The sequence below is a fragment of the Lutzomyia longipalpis genome, chromosome 1, assembly GCF_024334085.1.
Source record: "Lutzomyia longipalpis isolate SR_M1_2022 chromosome 1, ASM2433408v1".
In the NCBI taxonomy this organism is placed as follows: Eukaryota; Metazoa; Arthropoda; class Insecta; order Diptera; family Psychodidae; genus Lutzomyia; species Lutzomyia longipalpis.
Window position 1 is genome coordinate 84,055 of NC_074707.1, and position 16,581 is coordinate 100,635.

General features: G+C 34.4%; 1 protein-coding gene across 8 annotated transcripts in view; it reads right to left on the minus strand.

Moving 5' to 3' along the window:
• LOC129796957 (protein PALS1) overlaps positions 1 to 16,581 on the minus strand; it is a 33,801-nt gene continuing 17,220 nt past the window's right edge. For 2 of the 8 annotated variants that reach the window (XM_055839118.1, XM_055839125.1), the window contains 9 exons: positions 13,276 to 13,400; positions 11,610 to 12,250; positions 7,840 to 8,034; positions 4,856 to 5,036; positions 2,828 to 3,950; positions 2,552 to 2,748; positions 2,343 to 2,474; positions 2,072 to 2,253; positions 1 to 1,907 (listed from right to left, as the gene is read on the minus strand). In XM_055839118.1, the coding sequence (XP_055695093.1) occupies positions 1,728 to 1,907; positions 2,072 to 2,253; positions 2,343 to 2,474; positions 2,552 to 2,748; positions 2,828 to 3,950; positions 4,856 to 5,036; positions 7,840 to 8,034; positions 11,610 to 12,250; positions 13,276 to 13,400 (2,956 nt within the window). In that variant the 3' untranslated portion in view covers positions 1 to 1,727. Of the gene's footprint in view, positions 1,908 to 2,071; positions 2,254 to 2,342; positions 2,475 to 2,551; positions 2,749 to 2,827; positions 3,951 to 4,855; positions 5,037 to 7,839; positions 8,035 to 11,609; positions 12,251 to 13,275; positions 13,401 to 15,135; positions 15,326 to 15,780; positions 16,399 to 16,581 lie in introns of those variants that run through there. The other 6 variants (XM_055839173.1, XM_055839145.1, XM_055839182.1 and 3 more) reach the window with 6 other exon arrangements.

The window sequence follows — 16,581 nt, forward strand, 5'->3', positions numbered from 1 at the left end:
TTTGACTTTTTTATTCATTTGTTTGTATTTTTTATTTTTTTAACTAATGTACATATACATTTTGATTAGTTCCTTCATTTTTTCTTTCAAATAATCTATGTCATATTTTTCTCATTTTTAATACCTTGTTTTTTCTTGTTTTTTTTTTATAATATATATATATATAAATTTCTTCCGAATATACACAAAAAAATAATTCATATATTCTAATTCTTTTCATCTTTTTTTTATAAACATTTCTCTCACAATATATACAATACATAATAATAATAAATCTATGAATGTATCATAGATGTGGGTTTATCGCCTTTACTTCCCTTTTTTGCAATAAATTCTGGAAATTTGTCGGTTCACAAAAATTTACTTTTTTATTTTCTTTCTTTTTGTAGTTAATCACTCTCATGCGCAAGAGACAATGAAAATTCTATTATATTTATTTATATAATAATATAAATCCATCCTTTGACTTACGATTTTTCCCATTCTTTTTTACGTGAGCAAATTTAAATTTATTATACGTCGTATATTTTTTTTTTCTATAAATATCTCCTTTTTTTATTCTCATATCTCATTCATCACGCTTTCTCTCTCTAAAATGGAAATATTCACTTTAAAAATAACATGAGACAAAGAATATGAATGCTATTACATTGTTTTTCTCAACTTCCTTCTTTAAAATCTTTAACATTTTTATTTTTAATAAATGGAATCTAATAAGTACGACTTTTTTAATCTTTCCTTTAAATTAATTCTCAGTCTGATTGAATTAAGAATAATAATCCTTTTTTTCTCAGCAATAGAAAAAAAAACACTTTTTTCTATATTTTTCAAAAAACTCTATTTGCTATTTAGTTTATTTAAAATTTCTAAAACACACCTAATTTAAATTTTTTTTCACTATATTTTTTCTTTTGAATATTCTTTTTGTTTTGAATTTTCCACTGAGTGGAGTGTAGGAGGAGGGAGAAGAGGTGATTATGGGATATTTATAAATTCCCTTGAATTCTTTTTTTTTCAAATAATGTGAATTCGAGATTTTTCTTTATTGATTCGAAAATTTCTTTTATTCTGATTTTTGTAAATTGCTTTTTATTTATTTTAATTTTCTATATAATGACATTCTCCATTTTTTTCTCACTCAGTCCTCTACATGTTTTTTACTATTTGTTTTTTTATAATCAATTGATTGAGCAATAAGAAAAGTAATATTATAAAATAAAGTCTATTATGTATATGTTTTTTTCACCATCATTTGCAACGTACAAAATTCCACCAAGAATGTAACGACAATATATTTTCAAAAAATGTCTTTTATGAGCTTTTCTCTATCATAAGAAATCTGCTGTATGTTAAAGGTTCGCGCACGTTAATATTCTTTCCTTTTTTTTCTTGGAAAATATCTTTAAAACATCTTTTTTGTAACTATTTACTTCTTACAAATTCGCAAAATTCATTCTTCACATTTTTTTTAAATTTATTATTTTCAGCCTAAATCTTTATAATAAGGGTTAGTTTTCTTCTTTTTTCTCTAAAATTTAATTCATTCGCGTCATCGCACGCTCTTTACATTTCGCCTCTACAGACAACAAAATACCTTTTTTTTTCACTATCATAGACATATTTTTTTTGTAGTGTAAACATACCTACATTTATTTTCTTTTAAGTGTCGCAACGGAACATTTTCTTCCTTTTTTTTTTTACTTGAGCCGTCGCAACTTTTTGCGGGATCAGTTATGTAGCCAAGATGCTGGAACCCACTGTGGTTCGCGTTCGAGAGAATTAATTTCCGTAAGTAGTTGATGGTAGGCCCGTTCTGTCTCGTTGTTGATGATAATCATATCGAATAGGTGACCCCATCGAGCCTCCATATCCCTCGCAGTTGCAATAATCTCCTTCAGTTCTTCTTCCTGTGTGCCGTAGAAATGAAAAATTGTTTTTAAATATACTTAAAATTTACAATTACATATTCTTTTACCTCTTATCTTTCATCAAAATCCCCCACTAACACTCACTCTGAATTCCCCAATGGGTTAAATATTAAATGAATTTTAAATTAAAAAAAATTTATCACCTTGAATGGTTCTCCATTCCTAATTTTCTTTTGGCGTAATTTTTCCAAGCTCGGCGGCGCCACGAGAACAACGTATGGCTTCAAATCTGACGTCCTTAGTAATTTTAAACTTTGCGGATGGAGATTTAACACACAAATCTTCCCACTTCCGACTACAGTACGAATAGCTTCAAGGGATGTCCCTGAAAATATTAAAAGAAAGAAAAAAACAGCCACAGTCAATAAAATATGTCCATTCAATGATGGAAAATTATGTGGGTGGAATAATTACCATAGTACGCTTTCTCGTACTCTCCATGCTCTACGAATTTCCTCGCCAGGATGTCCGCTTCAAATTGTGCGCGCGATATAAAGTGATAATCCTGTCCAGGAACTTCGCCATCCCGTCGTGGGCGTGATGTATCTATTAACAAATAAAAAAAAAAATGATTCCAATTTCCCGAAAACTTCTTTCTGAAGCTCACAGAGAAAGACACTTACGTGGAACTGCTGCAGCAAATCGATCGGAATCTGCCATAAGTCGCTGTCGAAGTTCGTGTCGTCCAATATTTGGGGGTCCAATGAGTACAATTGGCCTCTTGTGGGATGCTCGTGGATAGTAGAGTGCTACCTCTTCGTACGTGAGTATTTCCTCGGGATCCGGTTCGTCGTGTGTTGTTGTAGCGTACAGAGGATATCTAGAAAATATTTTTTTTTTCATTTAGAAAAATTCTGCAAAAAGTTATTTTCCAATTGAAAAAAAAAAATAAAACTCACCCAGCTTCGCTGCTGGCTTTCTTCTTTTTCTTCCTCCCCTTTCGTGCACACAAAAGTGTTGCCCCCTTTGCTTGCTCCTTTGTCTTTCCTCGCTGTCCTGCCTCCCCGGCAATTGCCAACTTCATTGATTCCCTCTGATGCTGGAACGATTGACTTGGAATCAAACCGGCAAGTGTTTGATCTTCTTCTCCTTCGCGGTATGCCTGCCACCAGTTGGGATCATCCCTCGAAATCACATGCAGTACATCCCCCTTTTGAAAACTAATCCCCAATTCACGGCACGGAATGTACAGATCATCCTCGGGATCGTAGTCAAAGTGGGAACGTACATGCAGCACTGGTGGATCGCGACCACCGCCACCAGGTGGTGGACTCCCAGCTGGGACAATGAGGAAAGTAAGAGTACCCGTCATTGCACCCAGTAGGGCACACACATCATTCACACTCTTCCCCCGCATCTCAATGCCATTCACGTCGAGAATCTCATCACCCTCGTGCAGGAGCCCGGATTTCTCTGCTGCACCTCCACGAACAATTCGTCCAATAACCACGGCTTCACCCTCATTGCGTATTGTAGCCCCCAGGGGTTCCGATGACTTTTCAATGCGAATAATTCGTATGTGATCCTGCGTACCGTCATGCAGGGTACCCACGGGTGTGGCAATGGGTTCACGCTGCTTAATGGCCAGATTGTTGTTTACGGTATTGGCCGTATGTGGCACAACAGGTGGCTTCACGGGCAACGGTGTTGATACGGGCGTCGCCAGGAGTGACGACGAACAACTCCGATCGGTTGTCGTGGCGACACGATCGTGCGCCTGGAATAATCCCTCCATCTCATACGACGACAGTATACCGCATAATTCAATGGCAGCTGGTGAATTTGACTGTGCCAGTGATTCCATGCAATCCTTAGCCAGGGTCTGGACATTGCTTGTAATGGGATTTGTTACACGCGGTCGTCGACGCTGCAGGACGGCTGTACGTGTGGCAAGAGCACGAGCCACACCCGGACCCAGTAGAAGACTCTGCGCCGCCGTCACTCTACCCGCCAATGATGCCAATCCATACTTATTCAGGTGATTCTGCAAACGCTGCAGTGCACTCACCAGTTCACCATAGCCTAAAATGCAAATTTATGTGGAAAATTTATTAGGAAGGAAGTTATTTTTTTTGATCATTTCCTCATGCTTATTCGTTTTATTTTTTTCTCATATTCAATAAAATAAATTCTACACCGAAACTTAGCGAAACATTTGTCTTGCTTGCCAATCTCAATGCTAAATAAATTGAGATTAATTCCTCCAATTCGTTCCGGATCTTAATGTTTTTTTTATGGTAATCAAAGAACCTTTAAATGTAAAAAATAAATCTTTCAGCTTCTAATACGTCTAATATTTTAATTTAATTTTCCAAGAATTTAGAACAACTTCAAAGTCAACTTTTCCTATATACATACATATACATTAAACAACATTGTAAGGCTTTACTGTGAAAAGTTTAATTTTATAATCAGTTGAATTTTAGCGAGAATTAAACAAAATTCTTCTTAAGGGAAAAAATAGTAAAAAAAATCGAAAGTTAAAAAAGTTAATAGAATTTAGAAAGAAATTATTCATTTCCTTTTTTTTAAATGCTTATTTTTCCACTGAAATTACCCCGACCTTACACTCTTTTTTTCATTCTCTTTTCTATTCCTATAATGTGCTGATTTTTCCATTTACGCGAGCTCACAATGTTTGAAAATCAAAATACAACAACAGAAAAAATTAACTCTTTTGTTGTTGCGGCAAATGGAAGAGGATCAAAAAAGTACCATTGCTATTCTCGCACTCTTTTTTTTTTCAGTTTCTAATGGGAAAAGAGAAGTTGAGTAAAAAAGAGCGGTATATATATAGCAACGGAAATGGAGATGAATTAATAAACGGAAGCTACGTTTCACAGTCAACAATTCCGCTGAATCAAAATGTGTTATACACCAACTACAGTGTTGTGGGCTTTTTTTTAAAGTTGTTTTGTTTAACTTACCAATAATTCTTTCCAATTCTTCATCCTCCAGATAGGCTTCATTCTCCACCCCAATCGGATTGATGACCACTGGGCCATCCTGTAGTGCTTGTAGCTTCCGTGAACCACGTAAACTTGCTCTGAGGAATTCATTCTGTTGCGCTATTCTTTCTTCCTCTTCTCGTCGTCGTCTGAGTTGCTCCTGTGTGCGGGGGAAGATACAAAAAAATGTTTTTTTTTAGAAAATAATTATTTATATGATTTTCTTTTAAAAAAAATTTAAAAAAAAAGTTTTTCATGCCTCGTAGTGATTCTGCCGATGAAAAGATTCATACATTCTTCCCACACTTTCACACACAACCAAATCTCAAATTTAATTACAAACCACCTTCTGCTCTTCTTTTAATCTATATAAACATTAATTCGTTTGAACTTTACAATTTTCCCGACGCTACTGAATAGAGAGGGAGAGAGAGAGGTGCGATTGAAGATTTCAATTTTTCGCGGGCTGCACACACACTTTCATTATTTCTTATCACATTTATCACGCCTTTAATAACAAAATGTGAAATGCGAAAATATTTTTGCCATTGAGAGTTATATGTACACAACTACATTCAGCTAGAGCCTTGTCTTTTAACGATTTAACCACGACGTGACAAGAAAAAGAGCTAAAAATTCCCCGAGAATTGTTAATTAGTGATGTCATGTGAGCAAAGTGGTGCTTCTTAAATATTTTTCTTCACCAAAATACTCGTATATGTATGTTTTTTAAATTGGCAAATTGGTTTTTCCTTTCACAATTTCTTTTTTTTTTCAACAGCGCACAGAATCTTCATTAGAAATGACATAATCACTCAAAAAATCCCCACTAGTTGAACTTTATTAACATTTTTTTTATGAAGAAGCAGCATATCTCCCCAAAGTCAATATCGTATGAATTTGCGATTAGAAGATTTATCAATCAAATATTAGTTAGTAACTTATCAAAATCCCCTTTCTATTAACACACACACACACCACTCACAATGAAAATTATTCTTTCAACTTCTCTCCCTTTTAATAGAGAGAAAAAAATTAAATCTCCCAAAAGTCAGTTCACGGAGTTTTTTTTGGAAAAGATTGAATAATATTATTTTATTTTATCCCACTCTTCCGATACATTTTTTTAAAGAAAAATAAATAAAATGCTAATAGACGTGCGGTGTGAATTGATTTCCAACAAAAACTGATTGTTGTGCGACCGACCACACATGAATTTTCATTTCACTCCTTTGGCGTTTGTGAGCTAACTTATTGCTTTTGGCCACAGTATACTCATATTCGCCCCCCATTGTATATACATATACACTACAATCCGTGAGTACATTCAACGTTTCTTTTTTTTTTTTTTTTACTTTTTGTATTCCATACACCACAACGAAAATTCATTTTATCGTCCACACGAGGTGCAAAAGAGTATGTTCCCTTCATTGGAAAATTGTATATTTTATACTTAAACACAGCACTTTTGTGAGTGGGTGAGAGTGAAGAATACAGGTGGACGGTAGATATCGTATAATTGGGGTGAATAGAATTCACCATACATTGATGAAATAATATTTTAGTAAAGTAATTCATATTGTAGCTGATTGTCCAGGTGAGAAATCAACAATTAATTCATTAACTTCATTTTTTGGGATTAAAGCATAAAGTATTACATACAAGGGTTCAGGAAAGCCTGAAAAATTCTTATTTCGTTGCGAGATAGATCAAAGGTTCAGAATATGTTTCATAGGGCTTGAAATTTTCTACCAAATTGACCTATTGGGCCTAATTCAGTGACCAAGAAACCCTTGAAATCTTTGAATTTTGTACTGAAATTTCAAGATTTCAAACAAACAGGGGTTTCTTGGTCGCTGAATAAGGTCCATTATCTCATTTTTTTTATAAAGAAATCTTTTAGATGATAAAGAAACATTAACAAATAATTTATTTCTTTAAAATAAATAAAATAAATTTCTTTAAAATTTGATCCTATTCACCCTCTTTTATATTACCTCCGTAAGTATGTATATACACAATAAAAATATTTGTGTTATGATAGTGGTTATAACTCATATGTTTAAATACACGTAATAAAATGACATAAACGAATATTGTGCAGAACGTTATATATTCATGTTTGTCATAAATACAATTAAAATTGCATTTGATCCCACATTGAGCTATACATATAGTTTTACTAGAAATTATCATTAGTATAAAGGACAATGATATTAATATTAAAAGGAAACTTACAAGAAGGCTAAACCATTTAAACTTTAACTTTATGATCAATTTTTACCGTATAACATCAAGTATTTTTCCGTAATTAAAAGAATACAACAAAAACATTACTTATTTTTTCTCTAAATTTGTTAATATAAAGTCCAATGAAACAACATTTTTGCAAGGACTCTGGGAAATATGGAAAAACCAACCATATGTTTCATGGAAGAAAGATAATGATGTTTTAAAGTCGTAAAATTGCCAATAAAATCGCAGTATAAAGATTTTTTTCTTCATTCTTTTTGAAAGCTCTAGTATTAATCTAATCTAATTAAAGTCAAATATGCATCTTTTTGCCCCACGTATTCCAACAAATTAAATCATTATACATATATACAGTCGTGACTGTGTGGTAGGACCGCCGTCAAAAAGACTTCTTCGCGAACAGTTTCAAACAGTTTTTTGACTATTCTAAAAAATGTAGTTGAAAATGTATTAAAAAAATATATAATTAATCTTTCACTTCCTGGAAAGAGGAAGAGAGTAAAATAAATTACAAACCAATGTGTATGCACATAGCACTAATTTCATGAATGAACCAGTAGAAATGAAAATTTCCCCCCTTAATAAACTTCACATATACAATCACCACAAGAGTGTTTAATGTAAATTTTGTAAAAGTTTATATATGTATATAGTGGAAAATATTTGAGAGGTAAATAAATGAACTATATATATAATACACATGAGCTCACCTGGAATTTCTTAATGCTATCCAATTGTTCGGGGGTTGGTTCGACAATTTGTGCGATTTGACCCGGTGTTTGTTGCTGAAGTGTTATTTTACGATCGGGCACTTGTGGAGCTGGTGCACGATTCACCAAACGACCATCCTTCTCAATTCGCAGATGATCACGAGGTGGTGGAATTGGCTTTGCTGATCCATTTAGCTGTACAGAACAAAAGAAAAGATAAAAAAAGAAGAAACATTATTCCACGTGCAATAACAACAACGAAAAAAAAAGAAAGGAAAGAAGATTCCCATAATCTACAATTCTTGGAGCAATGTAATCTATTAGAGAATCTACACAATTTTTGTACAAGTTTTCCTCCATCTCTATGCCATTATTCTTCCACTTAAACAGCATACATACAGATATATATAGTAGGTATATAGGTATGTCTAAATTCTAATTATCTCTAACTAATAAAATCAAGTTTCTTACTCAGTTTCATACACTTTTTTTTCGAGAGTTTTCTTTTTTTTATTATTCCCATCAATTTCACGGCGAAGAGAAGCAATTTTCAGAAAGGAAGGTCCCATAGATTTTAATTTTTTTGTGTGTATTTTCAGTGTGTACGTACATCATTCATCTTCATTTTCATTGACTTATTCCCCTTTGACTTTGGGTGTAAGTAAAATGAATGATAATGTGTATGTGTGTGAAAATGAATAAATGAAGGAAGTAATTAGATGGGGGAAAAAGGAAAATTTTCTGTTAGAAAAATCATTCAAAGTAACAAAAAAGTTTATAAAGAATAATAAATGTACATGCAACAACGTAAGGAAATGTTATACTTTTTTTTTATTAAAGAAAAATCATATATTTTACAATAAAATAAATTTAAAATTCAATTAGTTATTAAAACCAATATAAAAAGTCAATCATAACGCGTCCAGTTATAAGAGTTGGTGTCCCACAACGTGTAGAAGTTTGTTTATGCGTTGTAATGCGATTTGTGAGCAGAATTAATAGCCAAAGATTTTTTTTTGTAAAATTCGGCAATTTGATGGATAAAAATGGTCATATCTCTGGTTCTATAAGACATACAGAAATTTCTTGACCAGTTTTGGAAAGGTATTAAAACAGGCTATAATTTGGGATATATTAAGATACTTTTCAAGGTCACCTTCAGAATACAAAATGGCGGCTTTTTGTTTTACCAAAACAGTTTTTGGCATTTTTTGTCCCGAAGGAATGGTTTTAGAGATTTCTGATGTTCTAGAAAGTTGTAGAGTTTTGCAAAACCTTTAATTTAATACCAAATTGAGCAAAATCGGACAATCCGTTCAAGAGATATGGCTCTTAGAACTTTTCAAATTCAAGAATTTTTCAAATGGCCATATCTTCTAAACGGCGACATAGATTTTCTTCATTTTCGGACTGATGAAAGAGATTGAGTCAGGCTACAACATATCAAAATTTAAAAGATTTGCCTAATGGGGATTCAGAGATATTGCCCCTTAATACCCTGGTTATAGCGTGTAAACTGAAAAATACACACGGGAAGGTTGTGTATTTTTTTGAAATTTCCCCTCCTTGGTGTATTTTCTCAAAATTCATATTTTAACACTTTTTTCTCACAATTTCGGTCCAAATAGGTAATAGAACCTTCCTACAACCGATTTCAGACCGACTTTGTGAAAAATTTTAATGAAAAACTCAATTTTTGTGTGAAAATAGAGTTTTCCAGGCACTTTCCAACAATTTGTAAAATACAAATCTACATGTAGATTTGTATTTTGCAAATTTGAAATTCCGAGACTTTCGGAATGTTTTAGAGAGAAAAATAAAAAAGAAGAAGAATTAATGTAAACAAAAATTGACAAATATCAGTGAAAAATGAAAATCAGAGAAAATCCACAACTCCAATCACGCCGGAAGATTGAAAACTCCTCAAAAAGGCTCCACAGTAGTCATGTAAGTTCCCTTAAGATTCCCTAAAGAAACCCCAAAAGATTTTTAATCTTATAAAAAATCTTCCAGAATCTGTTCCATGTGTTCCTGGAGAGTGGTGTTTTCGTGTCAAATGGGGGTGGAGCGACAGGAAAAAAATCAAATTCAGAAGAAGGAAGTTTCTGTGTCTCACCACATCCTATCAGCAGACATTAGAAAATAAAACAATCTCTTCCTTTTACTCAAAACTTTATTATTCTGTCATTCATTGGGATAGTTCAGCACGTCCACCCTATCCGGGAATCGACTCTTCTGTCGGAACATTGGTAGCGCTTGTGGAGTGTCACCTGTGTTGATCTCACAGCTTCCACATGCTTCTTCTTCCAGTACGTATTCACAAGCACAATTTAGCCCCACGGAGACTTCATTTCTCATCGTAGAAGCACTTTATTACCCCATTGCCATAGCCACTAAAGATTTGATTGTGTTTCGGATCCCAGATGACCTTGATGATGTGGGAATCTGTGACGGGAATGCTGTGAATTTGTTCACTTGTCCGGGAGTCAAAGAAGTACACCGAAGCGGCTTCTTTTTCCTTGTGTATTGACTTCCCAGTCAGGAGAATAACATCAGCATGGGTAAAGATGCAATCGGTGGTGTCGTAACTGGAGAGGAAATCAGTAAATATTAAGACAGTTTGCTTAAAATAACGCATATTCCAAACTTCATACTTTCATCCCATGTCCGGGAAGCCCGCTGTGTGCCACGGTGGGAGAAAGTGACGCAGGATATTTCAATGCCACCAATATGTGCTCCCAGATGCAGTGGGTTATGTTGATAAACATATCCCGCACTTGAATTAAGCCATCAACAACACATCCGGAGGCAATAATTGTGTATCAAGATGAAATTCACAAAACAATAACAAAAATGACAATAGAAAAAATGTCAACACTGAGCTCCGGAATTTCCGAAAACACATCACCGAGCGCCAAAATGGTTGGTGTAAAAATGTTCAAAAAATTGTATTTTTGAGAAACCATAATAGATGGCGCCACGTGAATTTGTGTATTTTTGGTGTATTTAATTTTCCGAAAACATGGTGTATTTTTCAGTTTACACGCTATAACTAGGGTATAAAGTTAGGCAATTTTTGTTTTTGATTTTAGCGCCTCTTGCGGATGTTTTTGGAACTTGGAATGTTCTAGAAAGTTGTAGGGCTTCTTGAAACCTTTCATTTGATACCAAGATGGTCAAAATCGGTCAAGCCGTTCTCGAGTTATATTGAAAAAACACTTTTTGCTTTAGGCCGCCATATTTGCTAAACCGCTTGACCGATTTTCAAGTATGAATTGTCGATGAAAACGTCTCACTGAGCTCTACAACATACTAAAATTTCAGACCTCTATCTGTAAGGGAAGTGGTTGACGGTATTTCAAAATGGCGGACGGCGGCCATCTTGGATTTTGAAAATGCGAAAAAATGAAATTTTACACCCACATTTCTATAGAAAACTTCAAACCCGAAGTCTCTATTTGTTACCGTTCTCGAGTTATAAGACAAAGTTTGGGCGACCGGCCGGCAGGCCGGCCGGAACAAAATTTTTCCACCACCATTTTTGGAATGTGGGTTGTCTGAAACGTGGTCATACCAAGTTTGAGCCCGATCTGAGGTGGTCGGTTTTTCCGACGATTACAATACTTGGTGTTGGCCACGAAGTGGAACACCAACTAATATAAAAGGAATAAAAATAGAAAGTTAGTAAGTTACTGTTAGAATCTAAAGGAGGAAATCCAGCATTAACCAATAGAAAAAAAAATGTTGTGAGGATGAGGATGAAAATCTACCTCGTTATTTCTTGTAGGAGGAGCCTGAGGCTGTGGCAATTGCTTATCCCCTTGCCCCCTTGGTAGTGTGGTATCTTTGTGTTTGGCCACTTCCTTGACAATTTGTGGCTTTGGCGGTGGATACCGTGGCGGTGCCTTTACAATCTCCACAAATGTATCGGGGACATCAACGGGTAATTCTCTGTGCGGCCCCAAATCATACTCTGGTGGTCCCAAATCGCCCGATGATGAGCTCCTTGTGCTTAGGGAACCTCTTGACTTATTATTTGTCCTATAGCTCATTGAATCAAACCCAATGGATTCACATGTGGAACCAAGTGAGGATGGACTTTTACTTGAGCACTTTTTCACCGTATCATGTGATGTTGTGTCATCAATTGAGGGTGAATCCTTCAGATGATGATGATTTAGACTATTGAGAGGTTCAAGCTCCAAGGAGACTCCCCCACCATAGCCATTCTGCTGATGACTATGTGCGGACGATTTGGTACCACCGCCAACCGAGGAAACTTGTGTTTGTGGCATCGCAATACTCCCATGATTTACCTGAATCGGTGGACGAGGTGGTGGGTATCGCGGTGGTGTCTTATTGCGTGCAATAAATGAATCCGGAACATCTACGGCCATCTCTCTATGCGGACCTAAAAGTGGTTACAAAAGAAGAAAAAAATACATTATGTAGATAATAAATCTGTATAATAAAAAGCATTTTAGCTTAAATGATGTATAAGAGAGGCAAAATGGGCATAAGAGAGATTCAGCTCAAAAGAGACAAATTTTAAATAAAATATTTTCCTTTCTCCCCACTTATCTCAACATTGAAAGGAATGTTCCGCCTCAAGTGGAATTCATCCCCGAGCAATTTAGCACTTTGCAAGAATATATGAGAGCTGACTGAGAGGAGTGTTGTATGTTATATTATAGGAAAAATGAAAACAGCACAAAAGAGGGAGGAAAAAAAGTTTCTCAATTCGTCTCATTTTGTGAAAAATAGTTCACATATTTTCAAGAGTCTTCTCCATTTTTTCTCCTTTCTCCTGCGCACTGTGGTGGTGCATGCTTCTTTTTCCTATACACAAAAACACTCATATATACGCTTCTATAGTGCCTTTTGAGAACACACAACATTGTAATTACCAAAAGGATGGTAAAAAGCCTTGTAATTTATATGCAACATTCTTCAAGCATTGCTGAAGAGACTTTCTTCAGTTCAAAAATTAGATACATACATTTTAGTGAAACTAGTAAATTTATATGATTATTATTTAGCTCTCATAAAAGCTTACGAAGATTAAGAAGCATCAACTATGAAACCAGAAAGAAAAACTTCTATAATGTTATTGAAAATATTCCTTTTCTTCTCAAGTCTTTTTCAATACCCTACACCACAAGTATATTAAGAAAAACTATATTTTTTACTTATGGAATTGTTCCATATTTTTGCATAAATTAAATCTTTATTTATTCATTTATTATTTCTTTGTTTTTTTTTCATTGATTAACTTGTAATTGGCTAGTTTAATTTTCAAGAGCGATGCGAAATTTAGCATATTAATCTGGAAATTATTCACCTCTTCCAACAACCCCATCCAATTTTTAGGGTTCCCACACCCTCACTGCCCATTTTTTTCCATAGCCTAGGGAAAAACACTTTTCAATTTCTCACCATTATCCTGATTTACAGACAGCATCGTTAACATTTCCAAGTCACTCGCTTGATGGTGGTGATGATCTTTCACGGAATCTTCACCGCCCACGACAACAATACTGGATCCGGATCGACGTCTTTGCCTGTGTGTGAAAAAAAAATGAAGAAATGGAAGATTCATTTGAAAAGCAATAATAGAGTGTCAGGAAAAAATAATAATCTATTGAGGAAGACACATCATTTGGGGGGGAGAGTTGAAAACAATAATGTCGACAAAATGTAAATTGTTCAAGAATCTATCTCACGCGGTTTTCCATCCACACAGTCATTCCCAACACTTCATCAAACTATTTTTTTTTGAGGGCGTTTATTTGCAGAATCAAATTTCTCCCGCTCACCAAAAAATGTTTTTTTTCTCTTTAGCTCTCTTACTTTGTCTTTTTTTTTTAAACGTTCTACATTACTAAAACCGCCTTATATAAATACTCAGATTTTTGTAAAAGGAAAGCGGAACCAAAAAAGAATATTCCAAAATAGTGTGTGATTATGATAAAAAGAGGAATGAAAACAAACCTATACCAATATTGGATGAAAAAAAAAGAGACAAAGAGTATAAAATTTTCGTTGAATTTGAATGTTGGAGATATTTTTTTCTGCAGATTTCAGCAAACAATTAGTGGGGCTTTTTATGAGACCGCCACACCGTCACATGTGGATCTTTTATAATTATACAAAAGGGTTATTCCATCAGGTTCTCATTTCACCCTAATTACATCTCATTCTCCGTGAAATTTGACCAAGAGCAAAGCATTTATGCTAAATGAACAGCATAAGCAAAAATTCTGCATATACACGCGGGTATATGGTGTAGTGGATTTTTTTTTGTTAGCGCCCAACAGAGACGGTGAGAAGAACATAAAAGAATCTCAAACCGTGTGTTGGTGCAATTTATCTGGAAAAATAAAAATATGAGATACACTTCTCAATAAAAATGACTGGTTATATGTGGAATTTTTCACCCATATCCAATTTCTATTGTTGAACAATGTGTGTAACTTGCTAGGAGCAAAAGAACTTCTCTATATATACCTAATATAAAAAAACAGGAAGTTGAAAAGTTTAAGAATAGTACCATTTATTGTATTTATTTTTAAAATTATGTTTGAAAAGCATTAAAATGTCCAAATTAAAAAAAAATCTAAAAGACTTCTTCTGAAAGCTCAATATAAAATTCTGAAGAGTATATTTTTTTTCTATAAACAAATAAACTGGCTTAATGTGTTAAGAGTGTTCAGAAGTTTTCATTCTCATAAATCACAAGTCAAGAAATATTTTTTCCCACTAAAACTACCGCTTTATTTCTTTCCACTGAAAACACCATCTTTGCACGAATTAACTGCAAAATCCAATAAATAGCATAACATATAGAATTGGAATGCAACACAATTTTAAACCAATATTTCTTGAGAATCCCCATACCACAGACGTGCGAGATATTAGTCATACATGTAGTAGGAACTGGTTCTCTTTCATTGCGGATTTCTTCACAACTAGAATTTCACAAATGAGACGGTTTTCATGCTACACCAAAGAAATGAGAGATGAAATCGTCAACTTTTGTTATATTCTACCCTGCCAAGAGTCACATTAAAATTTCTCAGGCAGTCATTCCTCCTCCATCCTTTTCTGCGCACTATATGTACACAACATAATAAAATCCTTTCAACAATATATTGTCGCAAGCACACCTCTTTTATGTTGTTATTCATGTCTGACTCTTTAACAGTGCTAATCTCATGGGACATGAAGAACACAACATATATGCACTGTACTGTACACACATAATAGCTTTATAGTTCTTGAAATCAATAATATTACCTACATAGTTCTTCCCATATGTAGGTACCCACTATAGTATTTTGTTCTATATTAAAGCTTTAAAACTTGTCACAGCTTTTCTCCTTTCTCACCTCACACCACACTGACTCTTATTTCTGCTCAATGTGAGATACTGTGTGCAAGATTCCTCCCTCTTTGGCAAACATTCTCAAGTGCGCTCTGATTGAACTGGATGGATGACAATAATGTGAAGCAGCAATGTGGAATTTCAAAACTCAATACGGGATTCAACTTCAACATATACGATAACAACGTCACAATTTGATAACGTCTGCTCCCCATACGATAAAACTATTTGTTTTTGTTCTTGGAACAAAAAAAAAGCAATTTAAGTAAAATAGTGTCAAAATATGATTTTTTTTTAAATTCACATAAATAAATTGAGTAAAAAAGCCTTAAAACTCGAAAGATATTAGCAGGTTAAATATATTCAATGAGAAATCTTTAATCATTTCTGTTACATAAAATCGAACAAACGACAATCAAAGAATCAATGAAGAACATTAATCCCACAACATATCATTTCCGCAGAAGAAAATTGCTAAACCCGAAAACATCTGCCGCTTCCCAAACTATCATAAATCTTTAAGTATTTTGTCATGGAAATTTTCCCAATAAATTTACCGTTTTGTCATGAATTCATCTTCGATCCACTGTCGCCACCGAATACCAACAATTCCATGTTTATGCTGATTCCAATTTTCCGTAATGTACTTCATGTTGTTTGATGAAAGGATTTTTATTGATGTGAAATTTTATTTTTTTAAAAAATCAGTCTTTCACAATCAAAGATGATTAAATTTATTAATAACTCCCACTTGTTTGGGGATTCCTCTTCTCTGTTTTTTTCCGTTAATCAAACACCAAAGAAAGACTATTAACTGATGAAAAGAAGTCGAAAAAAAATTCACTATGCGAAGAAGCACTATTTCACTTTTCATTTGTGCAAGAGGGGCAATGGTACCTTCACCTGCAATTTACTCATTTCACTCCCTTCTTTTGCCAACCATTACGTGGTTCAATGCACTTGTGAGGAGCTCCCCTCATTTGCATACCAAGTCAATAATTTTCACATTGATATTGGGAGGAAAAAAAAGAGTAAGTACTTCAGAAATCACTTGAATAATTCCAAGAATTAACGACAGAAAAACGCACGCATACGCTGTGAGGGAATTCAGAAGGTGTTCCTCACCACACCAGGTAGTACCAAAGGTCTGCGTGACTTCGAAGACGGTTCTTGGGTGACTGAAGAAATTAAATATCTTCTCCTTTTTGCTACGAAAGGAATTTTTTTTGTCTATTCCACCACCGTCATTCGTACGTTTGGGTATGTTTTGGTTACCACATTTGCAAGAAGACACCCCACCAACGTTTATATTTTTCACTTGATAAACCATCACTGTCTCTCACCAAGGCATATATGCG